Source organism: Sparus aurata, chromosome 5 (assembly GCF_900880675.1).
Source record: "Sparus aurata chromosome 5, fSpaAur1.1, whole genome shotgun sequence".
Classification (NCBI taxonomy): Eukaryota; Metazoa; Chordata; class Actinopteri; order Spariformes; family Sparidae; genus Sparus; species Sparus aurata.
In genome coordinates this window covers 13719589-13739432 of record NC_044191.1, presented here as the reverse complement: position 1 = coordinate 13739432, position 19844 = coordinate 13719589, and the positions used below count along the sequence as shown (strand labels likewise).

The 19844-nt window shown below is 40.5% G+C and overlaps 2 protein-coding genes across 6 annotated transcripts; one reads left to right on the top strand and one right to left on the bottom strand.

Moving 5' to 3' along the window:
* The first annotated feature begins 319 nt into the window (after positions 1-319).
* On the top strand, positions 320-5595 carry ankdd1b (ankyrin repeat and death domain containing 1B). Of its 2 annotated transcripts, none has more exons than XM_030418470.1 (15): positions 320-612; positions 1403-1503; positions 1624-1722; positions 1811-1909; positions 2209-2313; positions 2405-2506; positions 2674-2772; positions 3026-3124; positions 3285-3383; positions 3562-3660; positions 4066-4164; positions 4373-4468; positions 4822-5023; positions 5193-5324; positions 5448-5595. In XM_030418470.1, exons 1-15 carry the CDS (start codon positions 441-443, stop codon positions 5501-5503), a joined length of 1659 nt encoding a protein of 552 aa, XP_030274330.1. In that variant the 5' UTR covers positions 320-440; the 3' UTR covers positions 5504-5595. The 2 variants fall into 2 exon arrangements, with proteins under 2 accessions (XP_030274330.1, XP_030274331.1); XM_030418471.1 differs by having other exon boundaries at positions 489-941.
* On the bottom strand, positions 5553-14613 carry poc5 (POC5 centriolar protein homolog (Chlamydomonas)). Of its 4 annotated transcripts, none has more exons than XM_030418466.1 (13): positions 14595-14613; positions 13277-13360; positions 12637-12790; positions 11838-11942; positions 11492-11691; positions 10211-10387; positions 9845-9949; positions 8809-8988; positions 8209-8389; positions 7015-7133; positions 6609-6704; positions 6240-6410; positions 5553-6126 (listed from the first exon to the last, which is right to left on the bottom strand). In XM_030418466.1, exons 2-13 carry the CDS (start codon positions 13358-13360, stop codon positions 5992-5994), a joined length of 1707 nt encoding a protein of 568 aa, XP_030274326.1. In that variant the 5' UTR covers positions 14595-14613; the 3' UTR covers positions 5553-5991. The 4 variants fall into 4 exon arrangements, with proteins under 4 accessions (XP_030274326.1, XP_030274329.1, XP_030274328.1 ...); XM_030418469.1 differs by lacking the exon at positions 14595-14613 and adding an exon at positions 13880-13996; XM_030418468.1 differs by lacking the exon at positions 14595-14613 and adding an exon at positions 13788-13806.
* Positions 14614-19844: the final 5231 nt, after the last annotated feature.

The following is a 19844-nucleotide window of genomic DNA, read 5'->3' as shown; positions in this document are numbered from 1 at the left end:
AGTACCTAGTCAAAATTAAGTGCACAGACCAAGTTCAACAACTGCAAGTGCCTAAAGGTGATCTCTTGTACACATTGTGCTGTGTTCACAGAACTTAAAGTAAGAGCATATTTGTGTTACTCGAGGTACGACAGAAAGGCAGCCATACTGACCTACTAGTCTCGTAGCACAGGTGAAGTGTTGAAAATTCTTTGGTACTATCAACAGTCTCATCAGGGTGTGCACTGGTAAAGTAAATATGGGACCGGCCCTCGAGCATTAGGAAAGTAGGAGTACACTTCCATGGTAAGGCATGCTGTTCACTATTTGACGACAGGAACTATGAAACACTGGCTGATAACAGAACCTGTTTGTGATCTCTTTCCTCGGGGATTTGTTTTACTTGTAAATAAAAACCCACCTGATCTTGATCACACAAAGGTCTTTTAAAGAGCTTCCTAATGGAGAGAAGGGCTTTGGCTCTGAAGGCGATGGTTAAGAAGCGCATTCCTAAAAAGGAGAATTTGGACCCCCGAAAGTGGGTGAGACAGGAGACTATGAGGGGGTTTGCCGACTTCGTATTGAACAAGGACTCGGACGACACAGACAACAGCTTCGACAACAAAGAGATGTGTGAGTAGTCGGGGGGGGCAAGAAAATGATGAGATGTGTCAAATGAATAAATACTGTTGAGGGTGTCTATATAGGGCGAAAACAGGAGAACATTATGGAGCAATTGTTTGAGCTTCACTGTGTAAAATGATGCACTTACATAAGTTGACACCAGATGGCTGTTTTCACATTTATTGCTGAAAGTGTACATTTCCTCTGTGCTCACTGAAAATCCAGTTTTAATAAGCAGGCCTATAGGAGCAAGATTTGTGACATCACATCATCAAGTGCGCTACAGAAACTTGAAGCCTCCAGTGCACATATACGCTGAGAATGGACTTCACAGCAAAGTAGGAAACATCTCGTGTCCAGCAGTTCATCTTGTGAAATGGAAAATATTTGTGTATATTGTGGATTTTTTTTTATTAGGTAGAAGGGGTATGAGTCATTTTAAGGGCTTTAATTTGGTAATTTACACATTTCTGTAAAAAAATAGGTTTTTTTTTTTTTTGAGTTCCTTAGCACATGTGTGGAGGAAGGGAGTCTCTATAGTCCCTCTTGTTCTGGGCCGGTTTATACTGTTTAAAGTTGGAGTTAATTATTAGCTATTCATTGTGATGTCTGTGCGCCTATATAGTATTATCGCCTCTTGTCAAGAAACACTTTATTTGCACAAGGCTGGAACCTCAATCACATATAGACATGTTTATCTGGTTGTGTGAAAAGCCTAGCACATGCTGTTGTGAATAGTACATATTAAAGTATATATGTGCGAACGTCAGTGTGTAAATCATTCCTGTCCGCTGTGCAGTACTTGACACAGAGAAGCAGTTTCTGGAGGCAGCTAAGAGAAACGATGTGGAGACCATGAAGATGCTTGGAAGAGGGCTGAACGCCAACGCAAAGAATGTGGTGGGTTAAAATTGAGAAACCCCTCTCAGCATAATGAATGGCGTATCACAAACACAGACACAAAGGCGTTTGGGTATTAACAATCTGTAAAAGGGATAATGCTGTGACTGTTTGCCGCAGGATAATAGGACAGCCCTTCATTATGCAGTGGCTGGCAAAAACAAGGATGCTATGCAGTTTCTTCTACAGCGCAGGGTCAAGGTAGATCAAAAGGACAAGGTGAGAGGGTTGAAAGCTGAAGCGCATATAGCTAATGTAATATTTCTAAAGAATATCAACTTAACATTTTGTGTTCTGTGTCTGACAGCACGGTGTGGCACCTATTCATTTGGCAGCCTGGTTTGGCAGTTTGGAGATCCTGAAATCATTAGTGCAGGCTGGGGCTGAACAGAAGGTTGAGAACGAGGTAAAGATGCAGGAAGTTTGGTTCCACTGTTTCTCAGCTACTGACAGAGAAGAACAGCCTCAAATTTGGGCCATTCGACTTTTTATCCGTGCAAAACATTTACTTAATGACCGCCCGAGGTCGTGTGGTCGTTTTTCGTTATCCTGGATTTTGACCATACCGTTTTTATGCTTGCAGTTTTTGCTTTTGTTCTTCTTGTTTTATATCCCTTTTATTCGTATTTGCACTGCTTGATTGAACAGAAAATGTTGTTTTTTTTATGTTATAAAGTATAACTTTAGTTTTTTTTTCATCCTCAGGAAGGACTGAACATCCTGCACTGTGCTGCTATCAACAACCACACCGAAATTGTAGAGTACATTGTTAATGACCTGCAGATGAAAGAGCTAGACAAAGAAGACCGGGTATCTACTTGGCTTTAATTTTTCATGATTCAACTGTTCATGACTACTAAAGTACATGCAGTAATTGTGGCTGTCTGTATCTCAATTTTAGTCAGGAAACCGGCCATTTGCACTGGCGGCAGAGCATGGGTGTGCTGAAATGTTAGATATGCTGATGGAACCGTATGAGATGGCCACAATGAAGCCTAACAAGGTGCGTGTGGACTTGTTCATGTGTTTTTGGTCGTTTGCATCTCTTTAAACCTACAGCTATTTATGCTCACATGTGACTTGAATGCACACTTGTGTGTCACACCTGTGGGAAGGCTCAAAGTCAAACACTCTTTGATGCGAGTTGTTCCCCTCCCTCCCTTCTGCCAGAGGGGGGACACGCCCCTGCACTTAGCTGCCAGGAACGACCAGCTGGAAGCCGTCCAACTGCTGCTGCAGAGCCTTGATACTCGGGACGAAGTCAATATGGTAGACAATCAGTGTAAACATCCTCTCTATGGTTTGTGACAGTGTGTGCTCAGTGGCTAATCCACTGCTGGATGTATCGAACATGTTCTGGTTACCATTATATAACAAGGCAAACTGTGTTCTGGCCTGAAGTTCATTTAGGACGCGTAACCTACAGTAATTTTTTCTTTGCTTTTCTGTTCAGAGATTTAGAGATGTTCTGCTTCTGTTATGGTTATTTTGCACCACTTCTATATTCTTTTGGATGCGGCAGGATGGTGAGACGGCTCTGTACCAGGCTGCAGACAAAGGTCAGGAAAGATGTGTCCTGGCCCTGCTGGAGGCCGGCTGTGACCCCAACATCCTCACAACGGTACGATAGAGGGACCATAATGACTTTAACATCAAAATCACTGACCTGCTGTTGCCCTGTCGTTATCAACGCATTACTTTAATATTTCAATGTGTTTAATCCTTCAGGCACCTGGTATCACTCCTCTAGCTAAACCTCAGTTTTCCTGCCTCTCTTGTAGGCCAAATGCAGTGCTCTCCATCCAGTTTCAGAAAAAGGAGACACGTCTCTTGTCCAACTCCTCTTAGAGTACAAAGCCCACACAGACTTTAAAAATCAGGTAAGCAAACACAAGGTAGGTGGCAGTAGTACACTCTTTAAGCAAAGTTCTTTGGTAACACAAGACAACACACACATCGCCTGTGCTGCTGACACTCTGCCTGGACATTACAATTTTACGTAATTTGTCTAAAAGCAAATGTAAATTTTTTGGGCTAACAGCATATTTCTGCTCTCAGCACCAAGAGGCTCCTCTCCACCTGGCAGTGAAGAACAGTCACATCCCCGTTATCTATTCTCTACTGAAGGCTGGCTGCGACAATAATGTTACCAATAAGGTAAAAATCTCCCCAGTAACACAGTAAAATGAGATTAATCAAAGTATGTATATATATAAATATATATATATATATATATATATATATATAAATATATATATATAAATATTAAATATATATATATATATATATAATATATAATAAATAATATAATGATAGATAGACTAATATATATAGATATCTATCTATTAGATATATATATATATATTATATAGATTAATATAGAATCTAATCTACTATCTTATCTCTCTTTATTATCCTATATATCTATCTCTTATCTCTCTCTATCTCTTCCCTCTCTCTATCTCTTATCTCTCTCTTCTATATCTTTCTCTCTTCTCTTATTCTATCATTAATATATATTCGCTCCATTAATTTTTCCTGTCCTACGCCACAAACTGTTAGAGATCCCAGACTGCAATGCATCTTGCTGCAGAGCTCGGCAAAATAGAAGTCGTGGAAATGCTTCTTAAAGCCGGGCTGGATCTGACACTCTGTGATCGGGTAAGATTTTTACACAAACACAATTTCTTGAGCTTACATAATGTAGTTGAGGTTTAATTTAAATTGTCCTTTTTTTTTTACACTGTTTCACACCCCGACCAAAATCTGACATAGCCATTACAGAAGCTCGACACACTGAAGCTGAAAGACAAATCTAATGATACATTTATAATTCTAATTAAAGTTTGTTTTGTTGATTTTGGAGCAGCAGGGTAAGACAGCTCTGGGTGTGGCAGCCAGAGCAGATGAGGCGATTATTGTGGACATGATCATCAAGGCTGAAAGATACTACGCCTGGAGGACGGTGAGATTTAAAAACGTGTGCCCTCATCTATTCTTGAGGCCCTGAAATCAATCATAACATTAATCACAAATGATAAATTTCCTAACGTCACATTCTAGATTAGCTGAATCCCCTCTAATGCTATTAAGGCATCCGCAGTAAAATATGATTCACAGCCCAGAAATGTTTGTCAGCCAATATACCATCAGTTTAATTAAGGTTATGCCTGATTCCCTTCCCTGCATGATTTTCAAAACTCCAGCATTCATATTGCTAATCACGTGGGTGGGTGTCGTTCCAATAATCTCTTCCCATGCCCGTCTGCGGCGTGTGGCCTTTATCAATCTGCTGATGTAATTTAATTGCCCTTTCAGTCCAACCCTGAGCTTAATGATAGTCTTCACAACGAGTATCCGCTAACGTTTAAACTCGACCACCGCTACGAGACCAAGCAGCTCCGTTTGATGGCCTGGCGACTGGCGTACGAGCTCCTGAAACCAGGAGACTGGAAAAGACTGGCAGAACACTGGGGCTTCAGCAAGGAACAAGTTTCAGCCATTGAGGAGCAGTGGACAGGTGCCACAACTCAGTTATTTTGACTGTTGAGACAGTGAATAAGAAAATAATATATTTGGATAACTTTATTTTTCATTTTATCTTCCAATGGACAACAGCAATTGTTACGTTATTTTTACTAGTTGATGTGTTTTCCTGAGATTACAGCGCTGTGCGTGTTTGTCCACAGGTCAGCACAGCTATAAAGAGCACGGGAACAGGATGCTGCTGATCTGGCTCCACGGGGAGGAGTTGGCTCAGAGGAGCCCTGCTAAAGAACTTTACCAGGGCCTCATCCTCACAGGGAACAGGAAAGCTGCAGGTATATTAAGTTATCCCCCATCTTTTTTAAAGCAAAGATACTGTGGAATCTACAAAAATGTAGCTGTGCTGCCTCTGGATTGGTGCCAAAGTTTAATACAGAAAATATGACTTTGTCTTACAGATAAGATTCGGATGGAAGAAGAGAATGCCAGCAGTAAGAGCTGCAGCATTTCATGAGAATGAACACTGAACATACAAACAACATGAACTCCACATCTACACCATGTTAAACTAAGAAAGCAGTAAAATAATTTATTTTCAAAATGAAATCATGCCTCAGATCATTTACACAAGGCTTTGGTTTAGTAAAGTGGATGGTCTCCCTCAGTTGAAAGCATTTTACACATTTCAGTACAGTCTCACATGTGCATAATTTAAAGTACAACTTCTTATAGAAATAAAACTCAATTTCCAACTGTTAATAATTAAAAACATGTACATGTGCTGTCCTAAACACCTGTCTATGTAACCCTTCCCTGAGAAAAATCCTACTGGCTAGGAATTTGTCTTTTACATAGATAAATGAAGCTGAAAATGGTAATAAAATGTTCACTTAAAATCTAGTTAGCAAAGGGCAAATTGACTGTTGCATAGGATGTGCTACATTTTAAATCTAGACTAGGTGAGCAAGACTTTCTGTGAGTAATTTCTGAGCGTGCATGTGGTCAGTCAACTACTTTGATGGAATGGACATGGCATGTGCTGGTGTGTGTTTTGGAGGGGCTTCTGCCTCTTGTGGAGCTGCGGCCCTGTTGGGAGGAGTGAGGAAACTTTGCAGCTGTGGCCTGACCTACAGTGAGCTGAAACAGAAAATAAAATGTTAGCTCTCAGCATTACAACTATGGGAATACACATAATAAGACATAAATAGCAGCACCTCAGACTAAAAGAAGTGACGCAGACTGTCCCATACCTGTGTAACTGGATGATGGCGTTCAACTACCACAGAGCTCATGGGTGGAGCCACACCCATCACCTGGAGGTTGCTGCGTGCAATCTTACCGATGTCGGTACGCGCAGTGATACGAGCTGTTACAGTCTTTGAGGGTTTTTGTTGACTGGCTGTGACGACTCGACCACTGACCTGAAACAACAAACATCACTGCATCATATATACTGTGCATGTGACAAATTATTTGTAACTAAACTTCAGTCTTTTGGTGTTGTTGGTCAACAATTTCATAACCATTTATTTAACGACATAATTACAAACACTGATATTTATAGCTGTTGGCATCATTACCTGTAAGCCCCTTAATAGAACATTGTGTATAAAGCTAACCTGTTTGTGGGAGCTTGCAGTGCCCCCAAGTGAGCCATGAACCACTGTAGTTGGAGGGTGTACCTCTGCCCTGGACACAGGGGCTCCAGAGCCCACCTAATGAAAGGGGAATCAGAATCAGGAGTGGCATTTAGAGCAAGTGAGTCATAGAGCAGAAAATGAAAACAGATAGAACAGAACATTTAGTAGAACAGAGCACTCTTTTAGTGGCATCTATACAAGAACAGTTGAGTATGAATCCAGAATTAGCAGCAATATAAAGTCAGAACAAATTACAGACTGTCAATTAAAGAAAATGCTTTGGTTGATACAATTACAGATTTGAGATGAAAATAAACTATGGCACTGAAGAACTACCGTGTTTTAATAAATGTATGATTTTTCTAAGAAACGGTCAATGTCTCACCGTATCCTCCACTTCGCTATGGGAAGGGTCCAGGCGGTCAAAGTGGACTGGACTGAACCGTGTAGAAGAAATGGGATATGGTTGAAGATGAGTCAGTGTAGCAGAGCCAGGCTCATCTACTGAAAGAAAAACTTATTTATTTACTCAGACTTAAGATTGTTATAGATCAATCACAACATTTGAAAGCTGAATGTGGTACTGTATTTCCTAAAATGAATTATTCCTCATTAGCTGAGTAGGAAATGGACTCCTACCCATCTGATATTTCCTTTCATTTGAACAATGACACTTTCTAGCTCATAATACTGATGACAAATAATACCCTATGTACCCTTTTCCTCTCCGGCATGTCAGAAGTACAATTCTTAAACTTTATATCATATAAGCCTTTGCAAACTACTCTCCCAAGTCTTGGCAAATTAAAAAGTAGCTGATCATTTATCATGCATACTCCCATCAAAGGCTGAAAATCATTTTGTTACTTATTTTGAGATTGCCTCACTTGCTTTAATGATGAGGGATAATGAAGAAAAATCAACCCTTTAAAGTAAGGGAAAAGAGGACGCAATTAAAAGCCCAGTTTGACAGTAACATAATGGAATACATTTCAGGTTGGAAAAGAGTTTTACAAGCTGAAAGCAATGAGATCGAGCTTCAGCAGCTGTGTCCTCACCAAAAATTGCAGACTAAACAACAGATAATGACTGACTACTGGCAAGGTGTGAATTTGATATTAACGGCAATGAAACCCTGGTTCTATTGTGGCTGGTGTCAATGAGACTCTATGGTGATAACTGAGTTTTTTGGGGCAAATACTACATTAGTGTCATTGTACTGTTTATCATAGTTCTATTGTCACGGAGTACCCCTTACTCAGCACTCAGCATAACCTCCGACTCATCAATCCATCCACAGATGAGCCAGTGAATTACCTAAAGAAAAGAACAAAGACCCTGTCCACTTCACTCATTCCTAAATCTCTGTACTGCTGTCAATCCACACGGCTGCACTTTATTGGAGAAATGTGTGTTTCCTGTCTTGATAGCTGCGTAAAATCAATATAGCACAGAGGCAAGGCTAACCTTTATGGTTTGTTGTATAGATCAGGGAACTATTTATTGAGTTTTTATGAGGTAATTGTTTAAAAATATGGATATTCTCTAACAATAGGTGTGTGGACATTCTATTACAGACCATGCTGATGTTCTGGAGGTTCCTCTGGTTGTCCCTCTGTGGTGTGAAACATGGTGAGAGCCTCCATGTTGAGAGCACACACGCCCCTCATAAAGGCTTTTTTCATTGATTCCTCATAGCGTTCTCGCTCTAGTCGTAGTCTCTGAATCTCTGCCTGGGTCCTCTCTACAGTCTCACAGTGCTGCAGAGACAGGTACAGAAGGAATCAGTCATTTATCAGTTTATATAAAACATACAGCAGCTGATGTTTCAATCGGTTTTAATTCTTTGCGACCTATCACATTCCTGTCTATTTATATACTGTACTTGCTTTATGTCAACTTCACTGTAATCGATTATACAAGTGTAATCTGACTTATTTACTAAAATGTTCAAGAGGAAAAATACACGCACATGTGTAAGAAACTAATAAATGATGCAAACACTGGTGCTTTCGGTCCATTTCACATGACTCAGCTCTGTAAATGTATGTATGTATTTTACTAACAATCAAGTGCTGTGGTTCCTGTGGTAAAACACCTCAACGAGGTAGAGTCACATATCAAATTCAGCAAAGCAGCATCACTGTTTCATATGCAGGTCCTTCATCCGTGTATTTACCTCGGCCAACTTGGCCTCATACTCTGCAGACAGGCGGGTGCAGACCTCTTCAGCCCTTGCGCGGCAAGCTCGCTCCACCTTCACCTTCCAGTGTTTCTGGACCAGAGAGTGCCAGCCTAACCACACCTTCTTCTTAAGTTGCATATTGTAGTGCTGCTGTGCTGCTTGAGCAGCAAAATACTGCAAGAGAACCAAGAGACCATGAAAATATTCACAAGGAAATAATTACACCCATAAGTCATTCTTGTGCAGGTACAGTACATTTTTTCATGGGTCAGACAAAAATTTGATTCCTCAACACAACATTTTCCATAAAAAAAACACCCAAAAAACATAAAAATGGATTTCATGAATGCAAATGTGTAAAAATGTGGCATATGCATGTTCAGTGCGCAGTGACATAGTGTTGTATGGGTTGGTAAATCATGCAGGGACTCATCATTTGCATTAACTAAATTAAATTAAATTAAATTAAAACTCAACTAAATTGCACCAACAGTAATTTGGCAATGTTGTGATACATTCAAAACCAGTAATTTTATATCAATTTCTCAAAAAATACAAATACATAAAAAAAAAAGGAAAAAGATAAATTATACTATTGACTGAAATCAACAAAACGCAGATTACAGTCAAAGAAGTTATTGGTGAACATTTCATTTTTTATTTTATTTTGTTAGTAGTATAAAGGGATGATAATTAACATTTTGTTTGTAACTCTGCATTTAGATGACTAATAATGACTCCTGACTTCTCAGTAGTCATACTACATTATTACATTAGTACTAAGGGGTCGGGCTACACCCATCTTCGAACTCTGCCTTACTTTTTATCTCAAAAACACATCTGTAAAGTTTCATGACTGCATCTTGGACAGTTGTGACGTGGCATACAAATCTGGCAAAATACTCAAAACTGTTTCTGTTGTAGTTGGCCTATGACTGCTGGCCGTTGGCATTAAGTGGGAGGGCCATCCCTTCTAAATATCACCACAAATAGGGTTTCAACCTGCAGGACCACATTCTTATCAGGTTACCTCTTCTTTAGCTTCAGTGTGTTTAAGTCTCCAGTTGGTAAAGGCCTTCATCTTTTCAAGCTTTTCTTTTTGTCTGTCCAACACCTGGCTCAAGTTCACAATCACCTGCGGGAGGACACAACACACAATAAGATTGTCAGTCTAAAAAGCAGGTAAAAGAGTTCCATGTTTTTCTCTCAAGCACTTAAGCATGAGAGACAGAATGTGCAAGTAAGCAAAAGATAGAGACATAGGGCTGATACCTTAGACGTAGATTAATCCCACTCAGTCCTACATTTAAACTTTGAAACAACGGAAATTAAATCTCAGTCTGAGGCTAAATCCATAGTAAAAAAAAAGAAAGAAGAAAATTACACAAGTGGTCACCTCATCTTTTCTCTGGTTGGATGTCTCGTAGGTTTGTAGCAGTCCCTTCAGGCTTTCTAGCTCTGACTTCAGGCCAGATGTCTGGGCTGCATATCTCTCCCTCTCTTTCCTCATCTCCAGCTTGTGTTGCTCCTTGAACGCCAGCTTCCACTTCCTGAGCTCATTCAGTACATTTGACTAATTAGGGAATAGAGGGTGGGACAGTCACAGTATGTTCATTACGCTACTTCAGGAAATATGTCTTGTTATTTTAAAATGAGATAAAACAGATGTGCCGGAGGTTTACTCACTGACAGCAATGGTGAAATATAGAATATTTAATTTCTAGTCTTCTTTTATCTGAATAATTTCGATAGATATCTAAAAAATCTTGGCCTATGATTTGATTTCCAGTTCTGATATGCAGTCACATTTTACAGAGCTATACCTCTCAACTATTTAGAGGTCTAGAATCAAAAGGGTCTCAATATGCTTTACTACAATTCATGGTTCTTCACTGCCTTTTGCTTGGTCAAGTTCTAGCCTTTTATCAGCATTGCTCAGCAGGTGATTGCTTGTCATCTGCCCTCTATGAATGAGCTGTAGCCCATTGCAAGAAAAGAGCAGGAAGGACACTCACGTCAGTTCACTGACCTCTTCCAAAATCCGAGACACAATTAAAAGGTCATTTTTGCCACGGACAGGGGAGCTGTCATCCTATTCAATGAGCCTTCCTGAGACTCCAAAACGTTACATATCCTTTAAATCTCTTACACCTTTCTCACCATCTGCTATATAGAGTACACTGTTCTCAGTATTTCTTGCATTTAATCCATCTCAGTCTGTCTCATTATCTCATGCATTTCTTTAACAATACATGGTCTGAAATGTGGAGTGTCAGCGACATAAACACGAGCTGAAAATAGTATTTTGAAGATTACCACATTTAAGCTTTTTCCACCACACACTGTTTGGTTTTGTCAATAAAGTGTTGTAACATTTAAATTTAAATTTGAATGAAAGAAAAGCATAATCTGTTTTATCATTTTTCACAGTATACGAGCAGTTTAATCTTTTTTCTATTTATCAGGAATAAACCTGCCAACTTGGGCTTCTTTTGCTGTTAACTGCAGAGGCTCAAAAAACAACACTGCTATTTTATTATTGCATTTAAAGTAGTTATTATTCAGAGCCCTATTTATAGCCAAACAACATTATCTATGGTCAGCTTTCAAGAAGACAGCAAATAAGAGTCATTAAATTGATTGATTGTGGAGGGAAAGCATGAGTTAGCAGACTTACCTTCAGGTTGATGCTCCATGTGTCCAGAATGTTCTCCATCCTGCTCATGTTCTCCTCAGAGATAAACATCTCTGTCACAGCAGACTCAAGAGGATCTGGGCTGTTTGACCTAGACCTTTCAGGTGTTTTGTGTAACCTGTCTGAGAGTGTGTGTGAGAGTACTGACGCCCTGCTATACGATCGACCTGCCATCTCCTCAGCTACAAGGAAAAAATAAAGAATCACAGACAGACAGGGAAATTAGACAAAATTGCAATTGAGCTCTGTATACCTTAGCATTATCATATTACCAGAAATTAAAATACAATTGGCTGAATTATTTGTTTCTTTATATAATTACATTTACCATGAGACGCTCTCAAGTGTGTGGAGGGCTCAACAATCAAGGGGGAGGCCTGTGATCTAGAGCTCCTGCTAGAATGCCTCCCATCTTTAGCTTCAGTAGCAGTATCTGATAGAAGACAGTGGAGACGAGGAAAGGAGGGAGAGAAAGGCACAATGAAATACAGAAAATAGGGAATGCTGCCTAAATAGATTTTGACCGGGAATAAGTGCATACAATTAAAGGTACAAGTAAAAGCCAGAAAACAAAAGACAGGCAAAGACCAGAAAATGTGGTGGTGAGAATGCTGAATAAGAAGAGCATGGCTCCTCGTCCAGGAATGCATTTATGTCAATATCTTAATTAAATCCTGCAGGGGGAAGAGAAAGACTGCACTCTAAAGAGCAGTACGGGCAGAGTGCCAGGAGATCATTACCAATTGGCCGTCTGCTTTCTACATCCCTGTGCACTACTCCATGACAGTTAAAACACTAAACTTCCAATGAGAGCTGCAGCTGGAGCTGGGGGGAGACTGATGGACTGTTTAAGATGTGGGTATCGTAGGGGAAAGAGAGGGGGGGGCTACAATCTGACAGGCTGATATCATATGCATCTTGACTAGACTGGTTACAAGCGGAAAATATGAGACTGATAAAAACACACTCCATTTTTCCATGTTGTTATCCCAAATCCTTTTTGAAAGCTGATCATTTGATGGGGGCAGTGTCTGGAAGGGCTCAAGTTGTGTTTCTGTCAGAGAGGCTTAGTGAAGTGTGTGTGTATGAATGTGTCCTGCATACAAGAGGAACCTGAACCAAGATACCTGCTGGGCGCTGTGATTCGATGTCATCTTTTCTATGCGAGGTCCGCCCATCTGCAGACAGATATGAGGTGCTCAGATGCTTCAAGTGTGCGCTGGTGAGTGTCTCGAACTTAGGGGTGACCACAGCATAGCGGAGAAGCTCCTCATACTCATCCTGTTAATCCATAAACAGTAGAAAATTAACCGTGGGCTCAATTATCTTTTGCTATTTATTTCAGGAAATTCTGATTTTTAAAAAAATTTTTTTTTACAAGCTGTATCTTATTTTCATAGTCATGGTGGTGGGAGAGTCAATTAGGGTAGGCAACACAAGTAAATAGATAGATATCTTAACAAGTTCCCAGTTCAACAATATGTTTTAAATCAAATTAGTTAGAGGGGAGCACACACTATGGTCAATGTAGTTGCAATTCAAACTGTCTGTTGCAAACGACCTCTCAATTTGTCAAACGTACTTCTAGCTTTCAACCTTAATTGACTTACTATTCATAAAATACTTGCACGTAGATTTACAACCCTGATTCCAAATTGTGGGACACTATGGAATACATAAGCTAATCACTTCTGACATATTTTCAATTTAAATGTGATACATTTGTAATTTGGCACATAAACTGTGACTGTATTTTTGTGTAATCACCTGGAGTTCAGAGGAGACTGAGCTGCCACGATCAGAGTCCCTGGGCAGAACAGGGCTGGTCGGTTCCTCTTCGTCTGAGGACATCTAGACAAAAATATACAATGTTGGACTGATGAAACACAAACCAACATGACATGAACATGTGCATGCGGGAGTTAACTTAACTACTCATAGAATATAAAGCACATAGAATATAAAGGAAAAGCTATTTGTAAGTGGTCATAATCATAATTAAAAACACATTTGTTAATGAAACGTCACAGAAAATGCAAACTGTAGCTAGGTACTAGCTACCTTTTACAACATATTTGACTCTGGAGCGAAATGTACCGTTAAATTCGATTCTATAATGTTAGCTTAACACAACATACAACATTTTAAAAATACTAATAGATAACGTTTTCATACAGAGCTTATGTAATTAGTTGGAAACGGACAAATGCTCCCTTTTTTTACGCTGCAAAACATAACGTTACAACTCTGTGAAGTAAGTACGTTAGTGGTGTTTTACCGTCTCAAGCAGAAAGCTCATACATTGAGATAGCATAGCTGACGTTACACGCACAACAGATGGAGGGTATTGGTGTTTACGGAAATTTTTACCTGTTTTATTGAATTTCTATGCAGGCTACCACACTTCTCCGGGGTAGTTTTCCGTCAGTTTGAAAATGCTTGCTTTGCCGTTTCAAACGAACGGACTCTAGAACAACAGACTCTCTGATTGGCTACTGTTTCGACGGCAGCCTGCAAAATCGTTTCCCATTGGTTACAGTGTTTCCGTGGTAACGTTAAGCGGAACAACGCGGAGCTCAGCAGATATGAATGAGACCACAACAGCACAAATCAAACCTCCTCTACCGCTTTTTCTGGTGTTGATTTTGACTGTACAGCTCATTTTCTTTACATTTATTCTGACAGCCTGTGGCAGCACAGTGTATTGGGCAATTTGAAGGATCTAGCAGTCATATTCGGAGGACTTGTAGCTATTATTGCTGGTAGAGTTGGATGAGCACACATGCCACTGTACACTTAGATAAACTCTCAAATTCACATTAATTTCCACATTCCGACTTGCTGTTCGAAATGTGCTGCATTTACTCATTGTATGAACGGGTAAATTGTTCAACAAGTTCAGTTCATGGTTTGTTAATCCCAAGGAAAAAAAAACACACATACAGAAATTGGTGACAGACAAATGTCAGACAGTTTTTCGGTTGGCAGTTGTGCCCATTAAAAAAAACAACCTGGTTTTGTGCTGTAGTCTGACATACTGCATAGAGATTTGCCGATTAAAACTGTCACAATAAAGCCAACTTACCTGTCTAAGGAATGTGTAAGTCTTTGGTGAATACCACCACCCTGTGAACCTCCCTTTGGCCATTTCTGTTGTTCACTTAGGCAAAAACAAACTGAATTACAGCAGTGTCTTAACCTCCTGAAGACCTGGTGCTTAACAGTATTAAGACACATATGTGGGATAGGCCTAACGGCTTGGCAGTCCTGGGCTGGGACAGACTCTAGAGAGAGGAGACATATGGTCCCTCTCAGCCGTGGCAGAGCTGCAAGCAGTGCTGTTGGACTGGAGCCTCCTCACCACCTGGCTGAGCGCTGAGAGCGCTTCACTGTCCGAAGGTGTCCCGGCCGTCAGCATTGTCAAAAGACCTGCAGGCTGACTTTGGAAAGAGGGAATGCATAGTTGTGATGCGAGTGACAGTGCAGCAATCTTACCTAAAACAGCAGTTTGACAGCTGACAAAGTGCTGAGATCAGGGTACAAGGATCCAATCTGATATATTTCATATCAAATATCTATTTTAAATAAACAGCAAGATCCCTCATAGTGCAAGCAAAGCCTGGCACAGACAACACTCAGCACACACACATTTTTATGATTACATGTCTTGACAGCTGATGCAGGCTATGAATCTGAACCAGAATTGGCGAAGCACAGAGGATAATCCTTGCTGCTCTGTCTGTGGGGAGTGGAGGGTTCCTGTTGAATGACAGCAAGCCGTGGCTCCCACAGATTACTTACTTCCATTTTAGAGCAGATGATTCACATGTTTTGAAATGTTTTGGGTGACGTGCTCATCACAGTGCTGTCTTTTAGGGCAATTTTTTGTCATCCCAGCTTGGCTTGTTAGTTTCTCTGCTCTTGTATTGTGCCATTCATGTTAAACTGCTTCTATGCTTTTGTTAAGCCATTACAACAAGGACTGTTTAGTCACTGTCAACTGTGTACTCTTTGTTGCAGGGCATATGCACTGTATCTGTCTCACTGGCAGCACGTAATGGTCAACTGTTAATCTGGTATACTGCCCAGTACTTTCTTTTGTGGCACTTGATAAATGATTCTGTTTGTTTTTAATGACTGTTTGCACTATTAATTGCATCCTGTTGTCTGCCGCTTGTGGGGTTAAATGACGTAACATTAAACTGAATCACTATCCATCAAAAAAACCATATTCTCTAAATTAATCCAAATCAATTACATTTAAAGGACTGTGTCAGCCGTCACACCAGTCTTTTGACCCACATGAGTAAAATAATAAACTGAATTTATATTATTCTAAGATATAGACAGATGATAGAGTCAGACCTCTATTCCATACCCACTCTGTATAATGTTTTCCTTTTGTTGCAGACAAAGGTAATAAGCTACTGTTGATAGTGGTTGGATTAAGGCCAGTATTACTGCCTCAAACCCTTCTTTAGATCCCCTTTGTAAATTTCACCTTCCTTTCAGCTAAAGAAATGCACCTCTGCCTGTGTGCTGAAATGGGATTCAGCTCACATTCTTCTCCCATAGCCTGTTCAATCTGTTCCAGGACAATAATCACAATCCATTTGACTTTCCCCTCCTGGTATTTTAGCTCAGGTACGTTAGACTATTCAGGACCTTGTAATGCTAGACAGAACAGAAATGAGGAAATAATGTTCTGTGCTTATACGGGCTGACTTTGTTGGAGGGACTTTTTCTTACCGCTTTCACATTTTTCACACTGTATTTCTGATTTTAACAGCTCCCCCAAAATGTTATTAAATTCCACGCTATTGTTTTGTGCATGTGTTGTTAATCTTCTGCATTCCAATTGTGCAACTAGATCACAAACGTGGTGTAAAATTGTTTCTGTCCTTGATCGATTTTTAGTCAGACGTATTTACAGACAGCCATAACTCCTGAAGACAACAACTAATGCGCTGTCATCAATCGTAATGTTATCAACCCATTTTTCTCTCGTATGAGACAATGATGACCTCTCACTGCATGCAATGTTGCCAGAACTCATCACAGAGTTATTCATAGCTGCCTGCTGTTTTCAAATTAGTTTTCATTACATTTTGATGGACCGGGACTTCCCCCTTGGGCCACTCTAATCCATCACATCTCTCTATCAGTGACACCAGTGTCCTTTTGTTTTGCTTTCAGAATTCTTGGGTACCCGTTGGCAGCGCTTGTAAATGCAGCACGGCCACATTGTTCACAGTCGGATGAGACAGCATTAACATCCAGGTAGGAGACGAAAATGCTGCATAATGTCTGTCATTGTTGTGTAACATGTCGATGAGGTGTGATAACTGCTGACTTCAGCACACAGTGGTCAGCCATATGAGCGCTGATGAACAGTGGAGGCTGAGAGAGGGGATGGAGACTAAATCAGTTAGCCTCAGCTTCTATCTCCATGAGGCAAAAACAATTACCGTCAGTGTCCGCATCAGTTTGTTTTAATCTGGATGACGATAAGCAGCAGACAGTTGTTCCAGTCTACCTCCACCTCTCGAGTCATTTCCTGAGGAAAGCTGGCACTGCAGGTAGAACGTCCATTTTAGATCTCAGGGTAGTAAGATTCATATGAAGAAGGAAATCAATATGTTACGTTTGTATGTGAATGTAAACAATGCATGACTGCATGTAACACAAACGTACACAAACTGGTATGCATATATCAAGTTGGTTAAAGTTATACTGTGTTTGATTCTCTGAATAAAAAAATAAACATAGACTACTGCAAAAGTAATCCCTGTCATTCATCACTCACGACCCACTACAAGTTTGTGGTGATGTATAGATCATTATGCTCTCTGCCGGCGTTTTCTTTTCTTCTTCTATTTGCTCATTCCTGCCCTATTTGCTGTGGCCTTGAGGTTTCTGGGCTGCAACCTTTGGGCAGTGGGTGTAGCCTCCGCCGTTCGCAGCATGTACCCAAGACAGAAGCTACAAAAAAATAGTAGACACAGCACTGAAAGAACCATAAATATAGTGTGAGGCCAAGAGGAGAAAGCTGGTTACAAAATGAGAGAGAATCGGCGGGTTGGCTTTTTATCCACTGGCGAGCACGGACGTCGAGGATGGGAATGAGGAGCAATATGGAGTTCCAGTGCTAGTTTAGTTAGCATGCTAAAGTATTTCTCCATTACATCAAATGGGATGTTCCCAGGCAGGCCCAAACCAGCGTGATAAGTTGATCAACAGAGACTCACAGAGGGCTTACAGTGTTCATGCAAAATCATCCGGTGCTGAGCCGAGAAAGGAGTGGACCTTAAATCTGCGTGGAAAAAAGCAAAACACTTACATTGTATTCTTGGTGAAAATGCAACGCCGTATGTCCTTGGTATCCTGTTGTACGTATCGCAACACATACTGATGGGAGGGTTAGCAGGGTTGTATGGGATTCCAACACTGTCACTTTCTTATTATACACTCCCAGTTTGTTTACTGAATGTGTTATGGATTTTTATTATCATGACAGGTATTCTTTATACGTGCTGTGCATTTCAGTATCCAACCTGGAAGCTCTGGGAAATGTCAATATAATATTTATTGCCTTTTCATTGTAATAAAAAGACTGAAAGTACGAGCCTCTTTTTTGCTTGTGTGCAAAAAAGAGAGCAGAATCCTTGGCATGCACAGTGGACTCTCTCCTTCTCTCTGTTTGTGTGCGTGTGTGTGTGTGCGTGAGGGTCGTTCTACTGTCCCGTACATTAAGCTAAGTGCTCCTCAGCTCCCCAGCAGTAGTAAATGGAGTCTTATGGCTGGAGGGCGGTTTGTCTCCCAATTCTGAATCAAAAGCAGAGTGTCCCAAGCCTTAGGTCACTGCTTCTGTGAATCATCAAATTCAGAGGATAAAGATAGATGCCTTTCCTTTTGTCGGCGTGTGTTTGTGTGCCCCTGCACGCTTTTGTGCTGTGTTTCTTTGTGGACACTGTATACGTCATTTACAATCCTATTCGGTATTCTATGTGGTGAATATGATGCACAGCCAGTGTCAAAGCCATGTCATGGTGTTTAAACTCAGTAAGCAAATGCACAGCCAGGCTGCATGATCCACTGCATATTTCCTACATATTAAGTGTTTTAACACGGAGCTATCGAGATTTAGTTTTCCTTAAAATGAGAATGAGGAATCAGGTGGACAGGGTGTCACACATCAAAGAGCTTGCTGGTAGTAATTTCTGCAGTAGACCACGTCTCACTGCTAGTGCTCGTATAGTTTGCAGGCTTTTAATGATGTGAATACTGAAAGGCTGTATGTCCCTGTGCTTGCATCAGTCAAGTCATCTCTTTTTTCTCCCTCCCTCCGTCACTTTCTCCAGGAACCACTCGCAGGTTTCAGCGGCGTTGGGATCTGACATAGCAGGCACACAGGCAGTCACTGTCTCACACTTCATCTAAAGAGCCTACTTATCTCTAAGAGCCCATGTTTGGTTATGCAATTATTGTAACAGGATTGTGTAATCTTTGTGCAGCGTTCGTCGATAGTATTACTCCCTCTGTGCTCATTATTTGTGGGCACAGGAAGAATGAAAGTGTTAAAACTGTATCTGCAAAAAAATCTAGGGCTCGCTTACTGCGCAGACTAATTCATGTCGTCAAATTAAACTCAGTGCAGTGTAAATGAAAAACCAAAATACTACACATGAGCAGAAACAATTCTGTAAGCATAATACCAGAGCCATAAGTGTGAGCCACAAGCTGTAAACAGATATACAGAAGACTGATGTGACTGCAGGTGCAGTCTCGTTGCAGGCTTTATTAAGTAAAAATGAGAGTTATGAATATAAATTATGTGAATGTGGTTTCATGAATTCTGATGATTTCCAGTCGCGGTGCACCAGTTCAGAATATTGCACATGTACTGGTTGAGTTATTATACCAACAAATTCACCTGTGGCCTAGTATGATGTGAGGTCAATGGTATGAAACCCTTCTGCTATTTTTGAAACATCATCCTCAAAGTTGACAGAATGAGAACTTTGACGGTGGGACCATAGTATTTTTTGTTTGGAGCCCTGATGACGATCTAATCATCGACACATGTCTGCTTTTTTTAGTGACTGCCCTTTCAATGATTTCGCATGACAATAAAGGCGCCTTTCAAATATTTCCTTTTCCTGTTTCTTGATATTTTCTATTTTGGGGTGCCTGGATTGTCTTTGGAATCATCTTGTAGGAGTCACTTGGCCCTCAGCTGCTGGTGATGTAGAGTGAGGTGTCACATCTGGCCAACCACTTGTGAAACAAGGTTTATCTTTCATGGAGACCATTTATCCAGTTCTGAATGACAGGC

Coding starts and splice junctions, on each gene's coding strand:
- poc5 (XM_030418466.1), bottom strand. CDS start 13,360: ATGTCCTCAGACGAAGAGGAACCGACCAGCCCTGTTCTGCCCAGGGAC. Junction 8,989..9,844: donor ACACTGAAGCTAAAGAAGAG/GTAACCTGATAA, acceptor GTTCTCTTGCAG/TATTTTGCTGCTCAAGCAGC. Junction 8,390..8,808: donor ATGAGGCCAAGTTGGCCGAG/GTAAATACACGG, acceptor CTGTCTCTGCAG/CACTGTGAGACTGTAGAGAG.
- ankdd1b (XM_030418470.1), top strand. CDS start 441: ATGGAGAGAAGGGCTTTGGCTCTGAAGGCGATGGTTAAGAAGCGCATT. Junction 613..1,402: donor CTTCGACAACAAAGAGATGT/GTGAGTAGTCGG, acceptor TCCGCTGTGCAG/TACTTGACACAGAGAAGCAG. Junction 2,773..3,025: donor CTCGGGACGAAGTCAATATG/GTAGACAATCAG, acceptor TGGATGCGGCAG/GATGGTGAGACGGCTCTGTA.